This window comes from Ixodes scapularis, unplaced genomic scaffold, assembly GCF_016920785.2.
Source record: "Ixodes scapularis isolate PalLabHiFi unplaced genomic scaffold, ASM1692078v2 PGA_scaffold1__304_contigs__length_218370807, whole genome shotgun sequence".
Classification (NCBI taxonomy): Eukaryota; Metazoa; Arthropoda; class Arachnida; order Ixodida; family Ixodidae; genus Ixodes; species Ixodes scapularis.
This window is the reverse complement of record NW_024609846.1, coordinates 41135684-41156121: the sequence shown is the minus strand read 5'-3', so window position 1 is coordinate 41156121 and position 20438 is coordinate 41135684. Positions and strand designations below refer to the sequence as shown.

General features: G+C 42.0%; 1 protein-coding gene across 1 annotated transcript; it reads right to left on the bottom strand.

Moving 5' to 3' along the window:
- Positions 1-244: 244 nt before the first annotated feature.
- LOC115317444 lies at positions 245-18914 on the bottom strand. The gene is made up of 5 exons (XM_040222575.1): positions 18807-18914; positions 9327-9499; positions 9145-9236; positions 1680-1769; positions 245-492 (listed from the first exon to the last, which is right to left on the bottom strand). The coding sequence occupies exons 1-5, from the start codon at positions 18912-18914 to the stop codon at positions 245-247; spliced, it is 711 nt and encodes a 236-aa protein (XP_040078509.1).
- Between the last annotated feature and the right edge of the window lie 1524 nt (positions 18915-20438).

Here is a 20438-nt window from a genome sequence, read left to right as displayed (position 1 = left end):
AAAGGGAAATTAAAAAAAGAACGTATGTTTTAAGAAAGTAATTTAAAAAATTACACAATGATGAGGAGACAACAGATGCTTCGCCCTTATAGAACCGGTTTTTTTATTTGGTTTTGGAGTATGCCATTACATTTTTTTTTCCAATTCTTGACTTCACTCTATTGTGTGGATTTGTTACTCAGAACATCAGCGTAAATCGATAGCGATATCAACTTGAAGCATGGCGTTGTACTCAACTAACTTTTCAAAATGTCATCGTGGCGTTTGTCTCTTTCGTTATTGATGATAAGCTACACATTTCTTTCTTGTAAATCTTGTTCCGCAGATGTCCACAATTTTTGATGTACGTTTGAACACAATGTCCAAGTCCACCTGTCATTCGTATCTGAACCTCTTTATCTTCCATTTCACGTTCGTCGGCATCAGTAGGCTCCTTATGGGGTTCATTTTCGAACTGAACTTCGAATCCTTCCTTAACCCACAGCTCACAACCTAAAATTTAAATTTTTATGACGGTTATTATACTTTCAGCACGCTCAAACCAACATCCGTGAAAATATATCTACACGGCGTCATACGTGACGCTTGGTTGAGATAATAAACATACATATAAATATAGGTATGCTTTTGTTTGGTCGAAATACGCACATGAATGAACCGTACTGACCGAATGGGAATAAAGATGAAAAAGCTGCCAAGTTTCGTCTTCCGGCGGCTTTTTATGAATCATACTCAATGAGTATGATTCATCAACATATTTTGAATATTTACTTTTTATGCCCTGGTCCCACTAGAGCGAAAAATAGAAACAAATGACAACGACAAGCCTCAAACACATGCAGCATGCTCGCGATTTCATCTTTGGCAGGCGTTTGGTAGTTCGGTGCTCGTGAAGGTAAGCACCAGTGATTGCAAGCCTGCCCAAGATCCCCTGGCGTGCATGATGCTCGTGTTTGAGCATACCATGCTTTATTCTACAAAGCCTGTCGAATAGCGAAAGACTCTGGTTTGAGGTTTGTCGCTATCGTTTGGTTCTGTTTGCCGCTTTAGTGGGACTAAGGCATTAGAGATAACCAAAATGACCAATGATATATCTTTTTATAAACCAATCAGACAATAAAACGTAATGTTCAGTTAAATAATTTATTCAAGATGGTCAGTGCTAGGCAAAAAAGAAAACCCTAAACAAGATAGAGGCAGTTGTAGACAGTACATTGACAGGTATTTGGTGTAGTACGTTAAACTTAAACAACTTACAAGCTTTGCATCTTTAGGATTCTAAACGCTGACAATGAGGCATTATTTTTGATGTAGAAATAGACAATCGCATACTTAAACGTATTTTTCACATGTCGGTGCGTTCTCACCAAAGTGAAAGTGGATTGACTAACTAGTCAGTCGCTTTTCAAGCTGTGCTGGTGACAAGATTAGGAACGTAGAATGTCACGAGTTTACTTTAGTTAGAAAAAAATGTTCGACTTTCACATTAAGGTATGAATTTCGTAGAGGGTCATAAGCAAGAAGTGTAGTCTTTTAATTTAGGACTATTGGCCGATTATGACAGAACGTATTCTTAAAACATTATAGAGTTACGGATATGCATGAATTACATTGTTCAATTAAGATTTCCTAAAAGGATAACTGGTTCTCATTGAACAAAAGAGTTTCTGAGCTCTTACGTTTCTCTTTGGTGCTCCGGAGCTTCAATACAAAACAGGTTTCGTAATTTGAGTAGAGAACCTCGTAGTCAGCAGTCAAAACATCATTACCTATGTAAAAAAATAAAAAAAAGTACACAGAAATTTTAAATGTCTACACAAACATCTCAAAATCTTAAATTCGGCATGCGACATCCATGAAGTGCATATAAAATGAAAACAAATTATCAAGCTATGACCCTAGATCAAGATAGCATATTTGAGCCAAGATACCACCAACAGTTTTGTACATTTCTAAGTTCTCTTTTATACTACCACCTATGCAAACCTTTAGGGAAGTTGTTTCAGCTGCAATAAAAATGATGCTGTTGGCGAATCAAACAAAAAATGTGATCATATGGTATCCTTTTACCTATGTAAATATGATTGCTTCAGAAGCTCTCAGCGGGTTAAATCACTTGCCCCCAAAATTGAAGACACTGTTTACGTCAAACCAGTTTAGTTTAAGCTAAGCCTCCGACGGCTCGCAACCAGTGTGGGTTTTGGCATTTCGGTTTTTAGGCCAGGTGTCGCAAGCTGCCGCCTGTTACAAAGGGTACAGCCGTTAGTATCTATCCACCTACCCATCCAGCCGCCGGAAAGCGCGGGTGTCTGTGTAAAAATGAAGTATAAGGTTCGCTATCAGGACGCAGTACCTTACGAGCCTGCACCAAGATTGCTCACTCATGTTATACCTTCTTTAGTGTTTCCAACCAGTTGTGCACTTGTTTAGACAACCGGAGATTAGTCACCCCCAGTGGGCGTCGGGTGTCTTTGTTGTAGATGAGAAATTTAGTAAGTGCAGTGCAACCGCTAGCCTGAGGTCTTTAACGTGCACCACGCAGTAGTGATACACGACCGCACGCAGGTAAGGTGCTCATTCAGATCGAAACGGGCAGGTGTGGGGGACGCGCCCAGGATTCATGGGTAATGTAGCGTGAGCCTTCGTTCCACGTGCTCTGAGCAGCGGTACGTTTACGGAGGACACTACTCGAGAGGGCAAACGTTTTAACCGTTAGTCTTATTTGTATAAACTTTTCACGGCACATTCATGGCAGGGAAAAAGGGTGACGTACAAAGTTTTGAGCTTATAAATTTATCATTCAAAGCGTTACAAAGGTACATCAAATAAACACGCTCCCTTTGAGGAAAGCTATCGTTTAAAAAAGGCGATAATAATTGGCCGTTTCTTTTGGTGAAACATACACTGAAACACCCTTGTTATGGGACTGTGCATATAAATTACGGAAATTATATAATTTCTAAAGGAAAATAAAAAAAGCAAGAAAAACTTTCATTTTTTGCATACCTTAGGCTTAAGATTTTATAAGAAAAGGCTATGAAAATGTATAATGTAAAAGCTCACAGTTGCATTCCTTACAAAATGTCAGTATGGACTATAGAAGCTTCAAAAACTGGCTCCACACATCAATTCGTTATCAAAGGAACGTTAATTCATGAACCAAGGTTTGATGTAAAAAAGCGAAACTGAAATAAACTCTATTGGAAGTTCAGAATTATGTACATTAGATGGTGCCGCTATGTAGAAAATAATTTATTCCTGCTGAAAAATGCAACTGCCTAGTAATTTACGAGAATTTGTGTTTTTAAACGATAGCTTTTCGGACGACACTTCGCAGAGATTTCGGCCTCGTGGGTTGTCATCGCCACGCGTGCAAATAATAGAAAAAAAAAAACTGTTTTCGCCTTTTTTGCCGCGAGGAGTCGAGTCGAGACTTTACGCAACACTTCCTAAAAGCTTTAAGCCGTAGCGCTCTTCTCGTGACGTCGCGAAGGAACGCCATGTGGGACGCGCGCCGACGCGCCGAACCGAAGTCAGCGCGCGTGGATCGACCGTCGTAACAATGCGCTTTCAGTCACATACGCGTGTCTTATTAGCTAAAATAAAGCTGAACATAGCAACTAGGCTAAAAAAACATTTGATTACATGGGCAAAATATTACACCGCTAAATAAACGTTACGAAATCTCACGAGGTATACGTGCAAGACGTCTACAAAAAATGTGATTGTTTCAAGTCAAAAAGATTAAGTCACGCAATTATTGCTGCAGGAATGTATATTTTATACAAAATTACTTTCACAAAATGGCGAGACACGCAGTGATTGGACACAGTAAAACAGATCACAGTAAAAATCAGCTAGATGTTGTCAACGCGGACACGGCTAGACAAGTGTCACAATCACCGCCAAGCACTGCTGGCGGCTAAATTCTCGTCTTTTCCTACTGTATTTTGTGTTTCATGGTGTATGTATTTTCTCGAGGACATTAAGAAAGCATTGTAAGCATTAGAAAGGAGTTCGTTAAAACTGTTGCAGACAGGTAAAACAGGAAGGTTTGCAGTTTTGCCTGTACAGGCCTTTCAGAAGAAGTCGGAGGAAGCGTTGGGATCATTGTTTAATGAATGGAAGGGCAATATCGGGAAGCTGAGGAAGAGCATTTGCAAGGTTTTTCAGGAGGAAAGCATGGAAGAGGTAGCGAAAAGCGCTTTGAAACCGTTGCGTTCAACGCTCCCCCTTAAATTCTTTTTGAAGGATCATAAGATTGAAATGCCCCTACGTACCGTTGTTAACGAGAATGGGACGTGGCAGAAGGTGGTCTCATGCTTCTTACAGCGGGGTTTGAAGTTAGCTAATTTGGAGAAGTCAATTGCCTTAAAGAACTCTAGTGAGTTGATTGAAGTAATGGAAAAGTTTCACGGAAGGAAGTGCGCGGTATTCTCCATGGACATCAAGGACTTATATTACTCTTTAGAGAAAAGCAGACTAATGAATAGAGTGAGGATCGCCTTGGAAGGGAACCTTATTAAGTTTCAATCAGGAACAGGAATAGCGGTGGATAGTTTTCTTTCGGTGCTAGACCTTTACTTAAAGTCAACGGTATTGGAATACGAAGGTCGCAATTTTGTGCAAAAAGAGGGAGTCTGTATAGGTTCGTCTGTAGCGCCTTTGTTAGCGGAAATTTACTTAAACACGGTGGACCAGCAAGTGTATGACAAGGTAGAAGAGTTGTCTCCAAAGTGTTTTGTGAAAAGATTTGTGGATGATATCTTAGTTTGCTCTGTTCAGGAAGGATTGGACCAAGTTTTAGAACAAGTAGTAAGGTCAGCGGCGCCAGAGTTGAGATTCACGGTAGAGAGGCCAAGGGGCGAGGTCCTGCAATTTCTCGACCTGCGTTTACATTTGGAACGAGGTCTTTGTTGGGAGTATGGGAAGGAAAACCCAAAACCGGTTCTGTCAAAGAGTAGCTGTCACTCGAAAAATGTAAAAGCCGGGGTAGTCAGATCTTTGATTAGTAATGCTTTGGTGAGATCATGCATGCATTTCGGACCGGAGGCACTAAAAAACCAGTGGGAAAGACTGGTAATGGCAGGATATGGGGAAGAGTACATCAAAAGGCAGATTGCCCTACACTGCAGGGAGAAAAAGGAGAAGACGCAAGAGATCAGGAATAGGTACGCTGTGGTTCCGTATTTTCACGAGGTGTCCCACAATCTTAGAGCATGTGCAAAAAAATATGGCGTGGATGTCGTATTCAGCACGGATTTTAGGTTAGATAGATTGACACCTTTTGAAACGGCTCAGAGGGGCTGTCAGAAGGCGCATAGGGAAAAGTCGGTGCCGTGTAGCGTAGGCGTGGTGTATGAGGTTCCCTTGGCGTGTGGTTTTAAGTATGTAGGCCAAACCTCTCGGTGTTTAAACGATCGTTTAACAGAACACAAAAGGAATGTTAAAAATAATGCAGCAAATTCGGAGTTGGCTAAGCATCTGGAGGAGTGTAGAAACTGCACAACGAATTGGTCTGGCACGGATGTAGTTGTTAAGGAAAGCAACGATGTTAAAAGGGTGGTAAGAGAAACAATTAGGATTAGATCGTTGGGAAATTGCATTAGTCAACCTTCCATGCAAATAGGGAACCGCTACAAGCAATTTTTACGGTTTTAAGTGTTTTTTTTTTAGTCGTCCTGGAAGGCTTCTTTGGTGTGTATTGTCTGTTTTCTACAATTTTGGAGGTGACCAGTTTTGAGTGGGATGTTGTTGTGGGCTGTTGTCCTGTTTATTGTGAGGACACAAAAGAGTTGCTTGAAGCTTTGTGAGGCATATCTTCTGCTAGAACGTTTTCACTTGGAAACGTTGGGAGTGTCCGCTTCTTTTGTGATAGAGTGGAACCTGTAAAGTCACGGTGCAAAGGACAAGTCGTATGTGATTGGTTGTTGACGACGAGAACGAACTATATAAGAGGAAGTTGTTGAAATAAACGTGTAGCTGAGTTTGAGACCTGTCTGTTTTTTCTGTTACTTTTGCTCTTCAAAAAACCTTCCAGTCTCAGGGTAAACGACGAAATGGTTGACTTCCACCAGCTAGCCTGTACTTTGACTATTTTCTCGTTCATTGTAAGACATTTGAAAAAAAAAACAACAAAAAAAAAAAACTGTAAACTATTTTTGTTGGGTACGCGCGCGACAGAACGAATGCGACTGGGATGTTAGCTGTCATTTTTTTTTTTTTACGATAACTTTTGACGGCGCCGTTTGATTAGCCGCGTGTCAAACTACAAGTTGTCGAAAATAATTTACAGCAGAAGATAGCGGAAAGCATGCATTTTTCACGCTCACAAATACCGTGTTTACCGATGGACAGCACACGGATATACAATTAAGCAAGTGTTTATTACATCCAAATAATTTATTGTAATAATTTATTAATTTATTATCCTGAAAATAGTTTATCTGAGAAATATCTTAAATAATAGTCACAGTCGACGACAGTCGCGTTTTTAGTGACGTGACAACTTTTCGACGTACACTGGAGTCGATAATTTGTGTATACACGAACTCATCTCTGTGACGTCACGGCGCGGTGGTGGCGCGTCGGTCGCATTTCCGGTCTGGGGCTGTGGGCAGAAGTCCCTATGCCAGACGTGCATTCCTGCGTTGTTTTGAAAGGAACCAGACTAAAACCTAACTTCTCGTCAAAACGCCGCGACTGGGGCCGTACAAAAGTGTGAGAAAGGTTTGAAGGTCAGTTTTCACGTGCTCGGTTCGTCCGAGAATCTGGATATGTGCCGTGAAAAGGGAAAAGCAGACGCCGTCGGACAACGATTGCTTGGGCGGGAAGCACTTTGGGTTGAATTCACGGATACTTGTGGCCATCAGATTTATTTGTTTTCTTCCAACATGAACGCGAGAAAAATGTCAAATTGTGCGGACCACCTGCGGAGTACGTTCAGTGCGTCTTCAAGTTCAAACGGCCGCCTGATTGTTCGAATTGTCGTCTGCTCTTTCAAACGTTTCTGCTTGTCGTCTTCTCTCTTAGACGACGCCGGTCCGTATAGACCAAATGTTGGCGCGGTACTTGCGATAAGAAGTGAGTGCAGGCCTCAAAATACTTAAATTTGAAGGTTGGTAAGTAGGCTGGATGTAAACAGTAAATACGAGGAGATGTTGGTCATTGTTACCAGTGACCAACACCGACTTGTTATGCCTAATTCAGTTGGTCCGATTCTGCTTGCGATTTTCAGTATCGTTGTCGACCATCTCAGCTACGGTTCACGCTTTTGCCGCCCGAGCGGCGTCGCGACTGAAAATTCTGAGCGAAATCTCATTATGCGAATCATGCTTTAGCGTACAATCTGCGGCGTCCACGCGGAATGAATCGCCGCATGTCACATTACTCACGCGAAGTTTTGCGGTGTAACCAGCCTCAGTAATTTCGCTGACACCGCTCAAGAAGTCAGACATCGCCAGCAAAACGTAGAACCAACAATTCGAACGCGAAAAAGGGCAGGGGGACTCACACCGACGCCGACAACATCGCATTTCAATGGTTTGTTTATGGGCGACGGCGAGCTTTTTGCCCACACCCCCATCGCGCATGCGCGGCGCCGGTGGCGTCCGCTAGGGGCGCTCCGGGCGCTCCGGTTTGTTTGTAAACATGAGTTGGTGTATAGGTTTGGGTCTATGTGGCTGTTTGCATTTCATTTCGAATGATGAACTGTGTATCACTATTTAGGCTATGTGCTGTTTGTGGACACAACAAAATAAAGATTATTATCTTGACGATCTGATGGAATTCAAGATAACTTCGTTTTGGGGCACGTTTTGGGGAGAGCTTACTTTTTCATACCCGGCAGCACCAAGGCAAAGAAACGGCCGCGAATGACTTCAACCCGAACAACTATTTTTGGCTATGACTGAGAAGGACTCTACGCGGTTTATCTCTGGGAGGGGGGGAGAACGGTTTCCATTCTTCGCAGAATCGCGTCGAGGGCAATTCGACGTCCTTCCCCTCCATCGTTTCCCCTGAATGTCGACCTTAAACGCTTGAATGGCAGGCACTTACCAGCCTTATTTCTCATAGTGGAAGATGACAGAGAAAGTGTACGCAGCATGCGTTAAAAAAAATTAAGTGGAAACTTTCAAGAGGGCCAGAGAACGTCGAATGCAAAACCGCAAAAACGTAGGTAGAGAACCGCGCTGAGCAGGTTTTCACAGTCCTAGCTGATAGGGGGTGCGAGAGTCGCACCAGCCGCATCAGCATCAGCAACATGGTGACTGCCTAGGAGCGTGTTTTGGAAAGGCGAGCTGATTTAATCCTATAATATCATTGAATGAAAGGGTATTAACTTTCCCGTGTGGCAGGGGTACTAAACTTACTATTCACAATCAACTAGTCAGCTTCTCTTTATGGGCTCAAGCTGCCTTATAACAAGATATAATTAATTGTTTATTCAATATTGCAAGGATTTATATATATTCATCATACCGCATAAATACGGATATTTATAATGCCACTAACATCGGGTATATTACGTTCGCACTTCAAGCTTCCTGAGTTGTTCTTTTGAGTTCTCATCGGCTAAAATATGCTACCGTTCCTTTTGGCTGTGGAATTATAATGACATAGTCTAGGGACATTATTTTATTATTAAGTCAACGGTTACTACCGTACACCCTAAAAAAAGCCCGTGCATCGACTTTCCCGCACAACACTCGAAGAGCCAATCAGCGCGACTTACGAAAGCAGCTTATCGAATGACGATGCCGAAATATATGTTTTGACAAAAAAAAGACGCAGTCTGAGTTGTGACATTAAGCAATGCAAGCGTGACGTTTTGCATTGCTTAATGTCACAACTCAGACTGCGTTTTTTGGTCTAAACATATATGTTTCGGCACTGTCATTCGCGGAGCTGCCTCCGTAAGGTGCGTAGATTGGCTCTCCGAGTGCTGTGCGTGAAAGTAGACGCACAAACATTTTTTAGAGCGTAGTGCATCGAATCGAGATTTGACAGTTCTGATTGGTAGCAGAAGGGGAGAAGAGGAAAACGTAGAAACGCAGGCTGCGTGCGATTCGTCCCTGTTTGATTCGATCCGCTGCAATCGGATTCATGTAAACGTAGCACATGTTAAGGTCAAATCATACCTACCTGGGTCGCACGAGTCAGAGTTCTTGAAGCGGATGATGTTTGTTTCATTTTCTGGAAATTGTGGCACGGTAGCGAGTTGTGTCAATCCTAACCTGGGGAAATTTAGAAGTAGCGGAAGTGTCAAATAATTTTCGAAGTATGTTAGTTTTTTTGTTTAGATATTAAAAAGTTTAGATACTTACAAGAAGGCCGAACTCGAGTCGCTATGCATAAACCTGATCATTGCAGTTTGTGTCGCATTATTGTATTCACATAATCTCATATGAACGTATTGTGCAACGCTTCCTAGGCGTCCGTCATATTTGGATGAGCGGAACATTAAGAGATATTCATCCTTCCCCATCTGCGTGATTGTCTGAAAAAAGAAATGTGCAAAACGTGAATATTGCTAATTTATCCGGCATTTTTTCATTTTATATTAAGCCACCGAGAAGAGGGGTTTGATTTTATGCATTTAGTAACTCTGTATGTTTTAGCGCCGCAAAAACAATAGTTTAGAGTGGTATTCTTCCGTTAAATTGACCTCCTGTTAAAGAACAAAATAATTATCGATTCGGGCTATACCATGTGTGATCACTATGAAAACACCACCACGAATAGCGTTTAGCGTACATTTTTAACATTTATATAATAGCCACGTTATTGGCAAAAACGTTTTTGTGTCCGTTACTTTTAATGTTCAGTGTAACCCCAGACATTGGTCAAAAGGAAAAGTTATGAATGCATAAGCCAACAGCTGCGGTGTAAACGCCCATTTCTTATTTTCCTGTTTTTCTCAGAGTTGTGTACGTTTCTTTTATCACAATAAAAATAACAGCTACAAAAAAGAAAAAAAAAAGAAAACTGAATACGAAAGGCATTTTGCGACTTGAAAACAGCTGTTCTTTCATTTCTTCCTTACGTGTATCGTTGAATTATTCAGAGTGGCCACACCAGCAACGCGATAAGCAACCTATACTCCTTTGTTTTCACCAAAACAACCCCAGTAAAAAAGATTCGATATATGTTATCTTGTCAAGACGTACACACTCTAAAAAAAAAAGCCCGTGCGTCTACTTTGCGAAACATATGTTTAGACCAAAAGACGCAGTCTGAGCTGTGACATTAAGCAATGCAAGCGTGACGTTCTGCATTGCTTAATGTCACAACTCAGACTGCGTTCTCTTGGTCTAAACAGGTGTTTCGGCATCGTCATTCGCTGAGCTGCCTCCGTAAGTTGCGCTGATTGGCTCTCCGAGTGTTGTGCGGGAAAGTAGATGTACAGGCTTTTTTTTTTCCTCAGAGTGCACGCTTAAAAAGCCAACTGCATCGCTTCTTTCTCCGACAACCAAATCTTGCAAGAACTACTTAGCGCGGCGTAAGAACAATGCGCAAAACTTTATTTTTTATTGTGGTGAAAATGAGCTTAGCTCCAGTAAAGCTCGTTATAAAAATTCTTGCTCACAATTAAATTTCCAATTGTTACAAACCGAATCTAAATAAAGGGAGATATTATAGAGAGGATGAACCTTTGTGGCGAAATTCAAATATTTTCGCATTGTAGTTTGGAGTCGCTGAACGAGCCGAATTAGTAACTTTAAATTGAACAATAGTTTTTTTAAAAAATACGAAAACTGATCGAATATCTCAGCCTTTTGAGTCAAGTCACTGATGGAATATAAAAAAATACATTACTGTCGTTGTTGCTGATAAATGTTCAACTAACAGGAGCTACAGGAAGCGATGCTATGTAGGCAAGAAAAGTGATTATCTTGATTGAAATCGTACGAGCTAGAGAAGTATATAGCGTTTATTACGTTTATCATTTAACATATTAGTTGTTACAAATAATAATTGTGTCGTGTGTATGTGTGTGCAGCCGGAAGTCAGTCAACTCCAATGGGCGTTTGGGCCAGCTTGCTAGAAACAGCGTCTAAGCTTAGACTTAGGGAAAGAAAGCAGTGCCAAAGCCGGCGCACGAGCTGACGTGGTCTCAAACCGCGTCTCAAGACGCTCACGCGCCCCAGCCTTTGCACTGCTTTCTTTCATCCAGCCTCAAATGAGACGCTGTTCTAGCAAGCCGGTCCTTGCTTTCCAGATGTAGGTGAGACTTTAGTCAGTGAGCATGTGGCCTTCAACGTGCATCACGCAGTAGTGAGTCGTGATACACGAGCGCACGCTGGTACGATTCTCATTCAAATCGGAGCGGGCAGAGGTGGGGATTTAACCAGGGATCTCTGGGTTCTGCAGCGCGAGCTTTCGCTCCCCTTGCTCCGAGTTGGTGTGTGTTAGGCCACTCGACCACCGGTCTATTTATAAGTAACTTTACACACAAACAAGTTATGACTTGAGTTCTATGAGATTATGCTTCATGCCAAGGAGGCAAGTAATACTTCACGCAGACATATCAGTAGTCTACTTTTATGCATTTCCACACCGCGGCCACTCTCAGGAAAAAAGGTGTATTATTACACCCCTTGTCCCATATAATACACCCCAAAACTTCAATTCGACGTACAGCGCCCCGTAATCGAACAGGCGTCCCCAAAGTTTACAAGGGGCTGCCCTGTGGTACAACTTATTAAGATAGCTGATGTACGTATTATTGACTACAAAAAATATTATCGGAGTTTTCTTGGCCGTACTGCAAAAGCTTTGTGTTTTCTTTCTTTGGTCTTTGATACGTACTTTAGCAATTTAATAAGTTATATCGCACCGTTATCAAGCCCCTGGTAAAATTTCGTGCCGTCTGTTCGACTATAGGGCGCTGTACGTCGAAATGAAGTTTTGGGGTGTATTATATGGGACAAAAGGGTGTATGGTGATACCCTTTTTTTTTAGCGCGGCATCCCAGGTTAGCCTTTCGCCGATTTCTCGATTTGGCATAACTTTATTCAGCTTTCAACTCCTTACTTTTTATATTTTTCTTTGAAACGATTTAAACAGCGAAATAATCAATACCTTGCACTTGATTGAATATATATTATATAATATACTAAGATTATTAGAGTAAGAAATCCGCAGTTATCCATACGGTTGTGAGTCATGTGGCATCTTCAAAGATAGTGACATCGTCAGCACTCTTAAATATGGTGAATTTCCGTCGCAGGTCTCCTGGTTGAAAGGTGTATCAAGAGACACTTTTAGATTCAAGTTTTTCTTAATTTAATTTAATTAAAATATCATAAGAAAGACCTTTCTATCGGAGTTGTGGTGAATGAGAACGGTGCGTAATAGAAACAGGTTTTATCTTACTTTCGTAGTGTTTTACAGTTCTGGAAGTCGGCAGTACTTATCCATGCGTTGTTCAGATGACTTATTACAAAGTTACAGCCCTTCCACGGTAAGCAACGCACCATATTCTCGATGGATATAAGAAACCTCTAGTTCTCATTACAACATAAGAATTTACTCGCTCCCGTTAGACATTTTGGAGGGCAATCTTGTTCTCTTTCAGTCGAAGTCTGGAGTCGCCACCGCTTATTTTTTAAGATTTTTGTGTTGTATCAGCAGGCAACCCTCGTTCGGTACGAAAAACGGGATTCCATTCAGAAACAGGGAGTTCGCATCGGTTCGGCAGTGGCTCTAGTTCTATGAGAGATCTATCTAAGTTATTTGAATCTTCAGCTGCATGCTCTCATTGGAAGTCCTTGTAAGGCGCTATGTAGATGACCTCCTGGTTTGCAGCACTAATTCTACGGTAGCAGCATCACTGGAGAACGCTGTATACGACGGTGCTCCAGAGTTGAAGTTCTCTATTTAGAGACCAAACAATGATTGCCTACAATTTTTAAATCTCCGTCTGAAGTGTCCTTCCAGTTCGTGCTGGGAATACGGAAAACCAACACCAAAGCCGCTGTTGCTGTTAAATACCTGCCATTAAAAAAACATTTTTTTTTTTCTTTTTCAGTGCGCTACCGAATCTTTTCAGTAGCGCACTTAAAACGTCCTGCCGTCATTCGATCATGTCTTCTCTTCAACTTCTCTTTGACCATTTTGGAGCGGCTGGATACCACAAGGATTACGTTTTTAAGCAGTTGTTATTCCTCGTTTCATTTAAGAAAAGGCGCGGGGATATTGAAAAACATAGAAAGCGCGTTGTACTCTTCCTCTACCTTCAAATTTCGCAAAATCTTAAATATGTTGCTAACAAGTATGGCGTGAGCACAGCGTTTAGAAATGATTTTACGTTGAGTCGAATGACCCCGTTTGTGTCTTTTAAAACTGACTGTAAAAGAACAACACCAACAACAAACACACACACACACAGACACACACACACACACACACAAAAGAAGTTGGTTGCGTGTCGGGAGTAATCTACAAAACCCCGTTTGAGTGTGGCTTATGTTACATAAGGCAAAGAAATTGTTGTTTGAACGATCGCCTCACCGAGCACAAACGTTGTATCGAGAACGAGGATCTCTTCTCGGAAGTGACAAAGCATGTAGCGGAAAGTAAGAATTGTGTGCCTTTCTGGCAGTTAACGTCGGTGGCACTGACGAAGAGAAACGACCATAAACGCCTAGCAGAAAATCTGTAACTATTATGAGTCATAGAAATGCAGTAAGCAAATGTTACCTACGTTTATACAGAGAACTTAGAGAAGGTTCCTCCAAGTTTGATCGCCTTGTCTCGGTCAAGCTCCACCCTTCGTTATACCGTGCTTTGTTGTTTGCCCGTTCATAATCATTTCTCCCCTTTACTTGTGTTCTACCTATCAGGTTCGGGTCTTTTGTTAAGCGAGATGCACCCATATCATTTAATTGTAAAGTGCTTGTTCGCGCGCGCGCGTGTGTGTGTGTGTGTCTGTGCATATGTGTGTGTGTTTCGTTTTGTGCGCACTTTTACAAAGGGTGAGAGTTTTGGAAGAGGTGATTAGTTTTCTGTATGTTTCACGTTTTCTACCGGAAGTCACTGCTCTTGTGTGTTTCTTTGGAAAGGTTTTTTTTAGGGGCGAAGCTCCTTAGGGTCTAGCCTTGTCCGTCCGGCGTCCATGCTCACATCGATTGCCATCCTATCTGTCTTCTCAAAAAAAAGAAAACAAAAATGTTTGCGCAGTCGACAGGATTCGAATCTGTGCGGGGAGACCCCAATGGATTTCTAGTCCATTGCCTTAACCACTCGACTACGACTGCGGGACGAGTACGAGGTTCTGAGATGTGGTAGTAACTCAAGAGCTGGGGATGTCATGGATGAAACGTTGCATGTAGCCGTTCAACGTCTATACAGGAAAGGGCGCTGCGGTCAAATGCGTATATAATTGCGTTAAACTTTGCATGCATTGGCTCAACGTTTATAGACGAGAGGGCGCTGCGGTCAAATGCTCAAATGCGTATATAACCACGTTTCATACCACAGATTCTTTCTGACATGAATGAAAACGACGAGAAGGATGAGAAGAACCACTGCCTCTGCATTTCACCGACCATAAAGCTGTAATAATGAAGTCGAAACGCAACCCGGAACTCAGCACTAGCTATGAGCAATAATAAAAAAAAAAGAGTATCAGCACCATCAGTACTACCTATGAACAAAATCAGTATCATCAGCACCACCAGAGCTTCGGCCCATTCAACATCATTCACCACGTGGAGATGCCGTAATTTTTTTTCTCTCTTTCGTTTCTTCTATGTTTGCATGGGTTCTTGAACGCTATATCAACCCCAACCTTTCTCAAATAAATTCAGCTGTGTTTAAAAGCTCTGTGTTTGTGCGTCTCTTCTTTTTCCCAGTATCGGGGTGTTTTCACTATGTTAAAACTATATAATCTGTTCCTAGTGAATTGAATATATCTTTTCATAAGGAATGTGAAGTTAACGTAAGCATCTAATTTTTGTTTTCATCTAATCTGGCGATATTTTTTTGTAACGCATATCCTTTTATTTTTAGGCATCGCCCATCGCGATTTATTGACACTTATGATACTCCACCTTAATGAAGGGCCCAAAAAGTTTTATTACGAGTGAGAGGAGCGACCGAAACATTATCCTTCTCTGCCAAGTTCACTTTGCTTCCGGATATTGTATATAATAATATATATAATAATAATAATAGTGTTTATTTTCCACCATAGGATGATGGTGGCGATCGGGAAAAATAAGCTGTGAGGTACAGCTTGACGGGTTTCCGACCGCCTACAGCAGCAGCGACAGAGTGGGGAAATAATACAGCAATCAGTAGAGAAACACAAATGTACAGAAAATGATCGCTATCACAACATGTTAAGCACAATGCCTTAGACTATCACAATGTTGACATATAGGGCATGACGGGCAAACAAAAACAAAAACAAGCTCATAGTATTAGGAACAAAACACGGAGGAAGGAGAGTAACTACACTAATAATCAGTGAAAAAAGGGTGACCTCACTTCACTCGACGATAACTTGTCCCAATAAATACTTTTTGCTAAAAACAGATTAAATAATTTAGGAACAGCGTATTTCAGCGTTTGTGTTTGTTCTCGGAGTGACCACCTCCCAATATTTGGCTCCGCGGGTAGGGTAACTATGAATGTGTTTCGAGATTTGTGAGAGATTTATAAAAAAAAGTTCGTGTTTCTAATTTACTCCACTTTTAGGCTAGTGGCAAGCCTGTAATCATAGAATGTGTGGACATTTATGACATGACATTTTTTTGAATAAGCTGTCTGTATGAAAGTCAAACGGGACATCTCCTATATCTCTAAGTGCTTTCTTTTGCAACACATGCAGCTTTTATAAATTAGTGAAAGTCGTTGTACCCCAAACTAAGTGGCAGTAAATTAAGTAGGAGTGGAATAGAAAATTATATAATAATAATTTTACTTTTTCTGGAAAAACAGAACGATGACGTTTTAACATGCCCACAGCCCGGGATAGCTTTAGAATAAGGTAGTTTATATAATTTTCCCACGACATATTCTCAGAGAAGGTAACACCTAAGAGCTTAAGGAGTTTACCATTTAAATTTTGCTAGAATTTAAATTTAGGTCTTTTGTGATGTTTACAAGTTTATTGTTAGGGCGAAAAAGCACTGTTTTTGTTTCATTTATTTGCAACGCGTTGTTTATACTTGATATTTCTAATCTGGACAGGGTCAGGTTTGCCATATCAATTAAGGTATTAGCATTATTTGAAGTAAAGAGTATACTTGTGTCGTCAGCGTAGTTGACAAATTTTGCAGTTGTATTAATATTGGAGATATCATTAACATAAATATTAAAAAGGAAAAGACCCAAAATACTACCCTGTGGTACGCCAGAAAGAATAGGTTTTATGGTGGAGGAGTTTTCATTAATACTGACATATTGCATCCCGTGCCCCAGATACGACCATATTCGCTCTAATGCGTGCCCTCGACTTTCATAATTATCTAATTTGGAAAGTAGAATTTGATGATTAAGACAATCGAAAGCCTTAGTAAAGTCTACAAATACTCCAAGGGCCATCAGTTTGTTTTCAAAGCTTTGCAAAATGAATTTTTTTTTATTAAGTAGGACAAATTCCGTAGATTTGTGCTTTCTAAAACAGTACTGCGACGCTTTTATCAAGCCTTACTTATTAGAAAAGTTGGTTAATTGGGTATGAATGACTTTTTGAGTGCCTTGCAAAACACTGATAATATTGAGATGGGTCTGCAATTTCCCATTTCATTTACGCTTCCTTTTTATGCAATACTGAGACTTTAGCAATCTACATTCGCTTAGGAAATACTCCTGTTGTTAGAAAAATATTAAATATGTGAGTTATCACAGGTTCTAACAAATGAATCACGTGCTTTACAGGCCTCATTTGAATGCCATCTACGTCACAGCTTCCACTATATTTAAGCTGAAAAAAATGCACTCAACACTTCTGGTTCTACCACTAGGTCTACAAATATCGTGTCAATGTTTTTTTTATCGCTAAAAAGTGAAGCATTATTTGTTGCAGACGTACTCGCAAAATTTACAAAATGTTCGTTGAAAGCATTTGCCAATGAGCAACCAGTAAGTTCAGTGCCGTTATGCATAATTTTTTTTTTTAATAGAACTGGATGGGCGACTACGATGATAAAGAGAGTTTGGCTGCTTCCACATGACGTCTGCACGACCCTGTGTGGCTTTGAACATATCGAAATGATAACGCTGTCTCGCACGCCGTAGTTCTTTCGTTAGGTTGTTGCGATAGTTTTTGAATATTGATAGATCATTCTGGTCTCTTGACTTTGCGAATTTACCATATAAGACGTTTTTTGTGTTAATTTTACAAAGTAGCTCTGGAGTTATCCAAGGTTTTCTTATGCGTTTATTTGTTTTTATGAGTGTGAAAGGGAAGTATGTCTTATACAAACTAAGAAATTATTCAATAAAAGTGTTGTAAGCACCATCGGAATTAAGTTCTCAAAGTATACTATTCTAATTTGTCTTTGAGACAGCAATCTCAAAAGCGACTAGTCGATCTAAAATTATTTTTGAATCAGTGTCCGCTTCGTTTTGCAGACCTTTTTCGGGACGTTTTTCAGATAAATAAATATAGGGAGGTGGTCACTCAGATCCGCCGTAGAATGTCTCAGCGCACCTTTTAAGCCCTTAGGGTACTGCACGGTAGGCTGAATGGTCGCCACTGCGAGAGAACCGCTCCGGCATAGTGTACGCTTACTGCAGAAGCCAGGGTTCAGTATCAGGTTTCCGGACGCGCCCACGTAGAGCGAAAGCTGGCGCTGCAAAATCCAACGATCCTGAGTTCAATCCCCACCTCTGCCCGTTTCGATCTGAATAAACCTCGTACCGACGTGGGGTCTGGTGTCACTACTGCCTGATGCACGTGTTCAAGACCCCAAACTAGTTGTGGTATTGCAATGGCTGAATTTCTGTTCTACATCGGAGATAGCAGATGCCCTTTGGTGCTGACTAACTTCCGGCGGTTTAAACAAACTCTCAGCACAATTACAATTATTTGGTTTCTAGAAGCCCCTTCAGCGTACGTTTTTCACTGAGCGTAGTCTCAAGGAACGTTATGGAGTGACAAAACCGGATATCTTTCTTTTCGTACTGTCTACATTGCGTGGGTGACAAAAAAAAAATGCATTTTGATACTTTTATTAACGAAGAAAAAAAGTATAAACACCATTCAAAATATTCACATTCACACTTTAAATTTGGTACCACCACGTCAGCATCTCGCTAGATGTCGTCCAAAGAAATAGAAAAACTGGGATTGGCTCGGCTTGCGTACAAGTTGTTTGACTCTTGATAAAAATTTTTAAAAAGTTCAGAAAACCTCGAGGCGTAATCTGTACTATTAAAATAGTTTATGAGCTGTTTCATCTTTCCAAAATCATATGTTGCAACAGAACATTATAGAAACTTAAGAAAGCATTACAGATGAAGAACAAAGTACGGACAGCCTATCTTAAGACTTGAAAGTCCAAAGATGTTCTGCCGTTCTTGTAATATATGCGTAGATATTTCTTAAGTTTTTACATCATACCGACGGGGTCACTCCAGGAAGGGAACAAAATTCTAGATACATCAGTTGAAGATGACTTGGCTTGGAGGCACTGGGAGCGTCTCCTTTTGCTTCGTTCCACAGACAGTACCGATCGGCCTGCTAAAATGTTGTTAATTTACCCAAGCCCTAGCGTATACATCAGTGGAATAGCACAAGAAGTCTACTAAAGTTCTCTACGACGAACAAAGCGTATGAACTGCGTTCTCACCCTCCATGCGTCTTTGGAATCCTTCGTTTCATCCACATTTTCGACGGCACCGCCGCCAATCGCTTCTAATATGAAGAGGCAGCCTAATATGCGGGGCAGCAGAGGCATGCTTCTATTGTGACTAGACGGTCCTCGCTGACTTAGAGTGGCATTCGATCGTACGTGAGATGCTCAATTTATAGGTTTATAAGAAGAAGAAAAAAGAAACAAACAGCAAGCCCCACCCACCATCGGCGGTGTCTGTTGCGAGTGACATGTTGAAAACCTAATGTACTCTGTTCACCCCTGAGCTGAGACTAGAATCTCCGCCTTCAGCACAAGCTCGCTGGCTTCCGCAGTGCTTAGGTTGCGCCAGCGTGCGCGCTCACACTTGTGTTAGCAAGGACAGAAAGGTCGCGCTAAGGGCGGAGCTTTTAGTCTCAGCGGACAACACGTGATTGTTGCCTTCCGTGGGGTTTTGATTACGGGTTACGGGTGCAGCGAAGCGCTCTCGAAGGCAATATATTTTGCGCTCGAGGCCGAGCATCTGCTGGAAATTCTTAACCTGTCACAGATTATCGGCGACTACAGTTGGCAGTGGAAGCTCCGCCCACAAGTGTTACGTGCCCTCTTCAAGTCCCTTCGCTCTCGAGGAAATAGTACGTCGTCTGCACCGCAACATTTGCCCATTGGCTTCATGCGGCAGCGGAGAAAGTGAAGCTCGCTGATGATCGAGCCGGTGGCATCATTCCGCTCGGTCTTCCAGACCATAGAAAGAAACGTAAACCAAACTATAGGTCTGCTCAAGAAAGTCACCAACAAACATACAGGCCTGACTGAGCAGGACAGGGTCCGCCTGCTTCAAGCCTTCGTCGTGAGCACAATAGTGTACTCCATCCCCTACCTTATATTAACCAAGGCAGAAACTGACAAAATCGATATCCTCATAAGACGCGCTTAGAAGGCGGCGCCACGCCTTCCCCCAAGCACGTCCACTGCCAGACTCGAAGGGTTAGGCCTTCACAACAAGGCCAGCGAACTCGTTGAGGCCCATCTAATGGGACAATATGAACGCTTCGCCCGGACCCCCACAGGAAGACATATTCTCCGAAATCTAAGAATAGGACACCACAGCCTATATCAGGACGCGACAACCATTCCCCTAGATATCCACGCGCACATTAGAGTCAAACCACTCTCCCGCAACATGCACCCTACGCATCACACCGATCGGAGGGAACAACGAGCCCGCGCCCCACACAAGAATTACAAAAACGACCCCCGAGTCGTGTACGTAGATGCAGCGGAATATAGACACCACGAGGCATTCACCGCAGTCGCAGTTCGCAATAACTCCAACAGCAACCCGCTAGATTCGATCACAGTCCGGACGCCCATCCCAGGAACGGCGGAGGAAGCGGCGATAGCGCTGGCCCTAACGCTTAACCCTACTCCCGCAACACTCATTACCGATTCTAAAACCGCTTTCCAAAATTTTGCCGCCGGACGCATATCCACAACGGCACTCGAAATTTTGCGCAAAAACCCCCCGCAACTTCAAGTCCAACTGATCTGGACCCCTGCGCATTCTGGGCTCGAGGGAAACGAGGCGGCCCCCGACCTAGCCAGAGGACTTACTATCCGGGCTGGGCC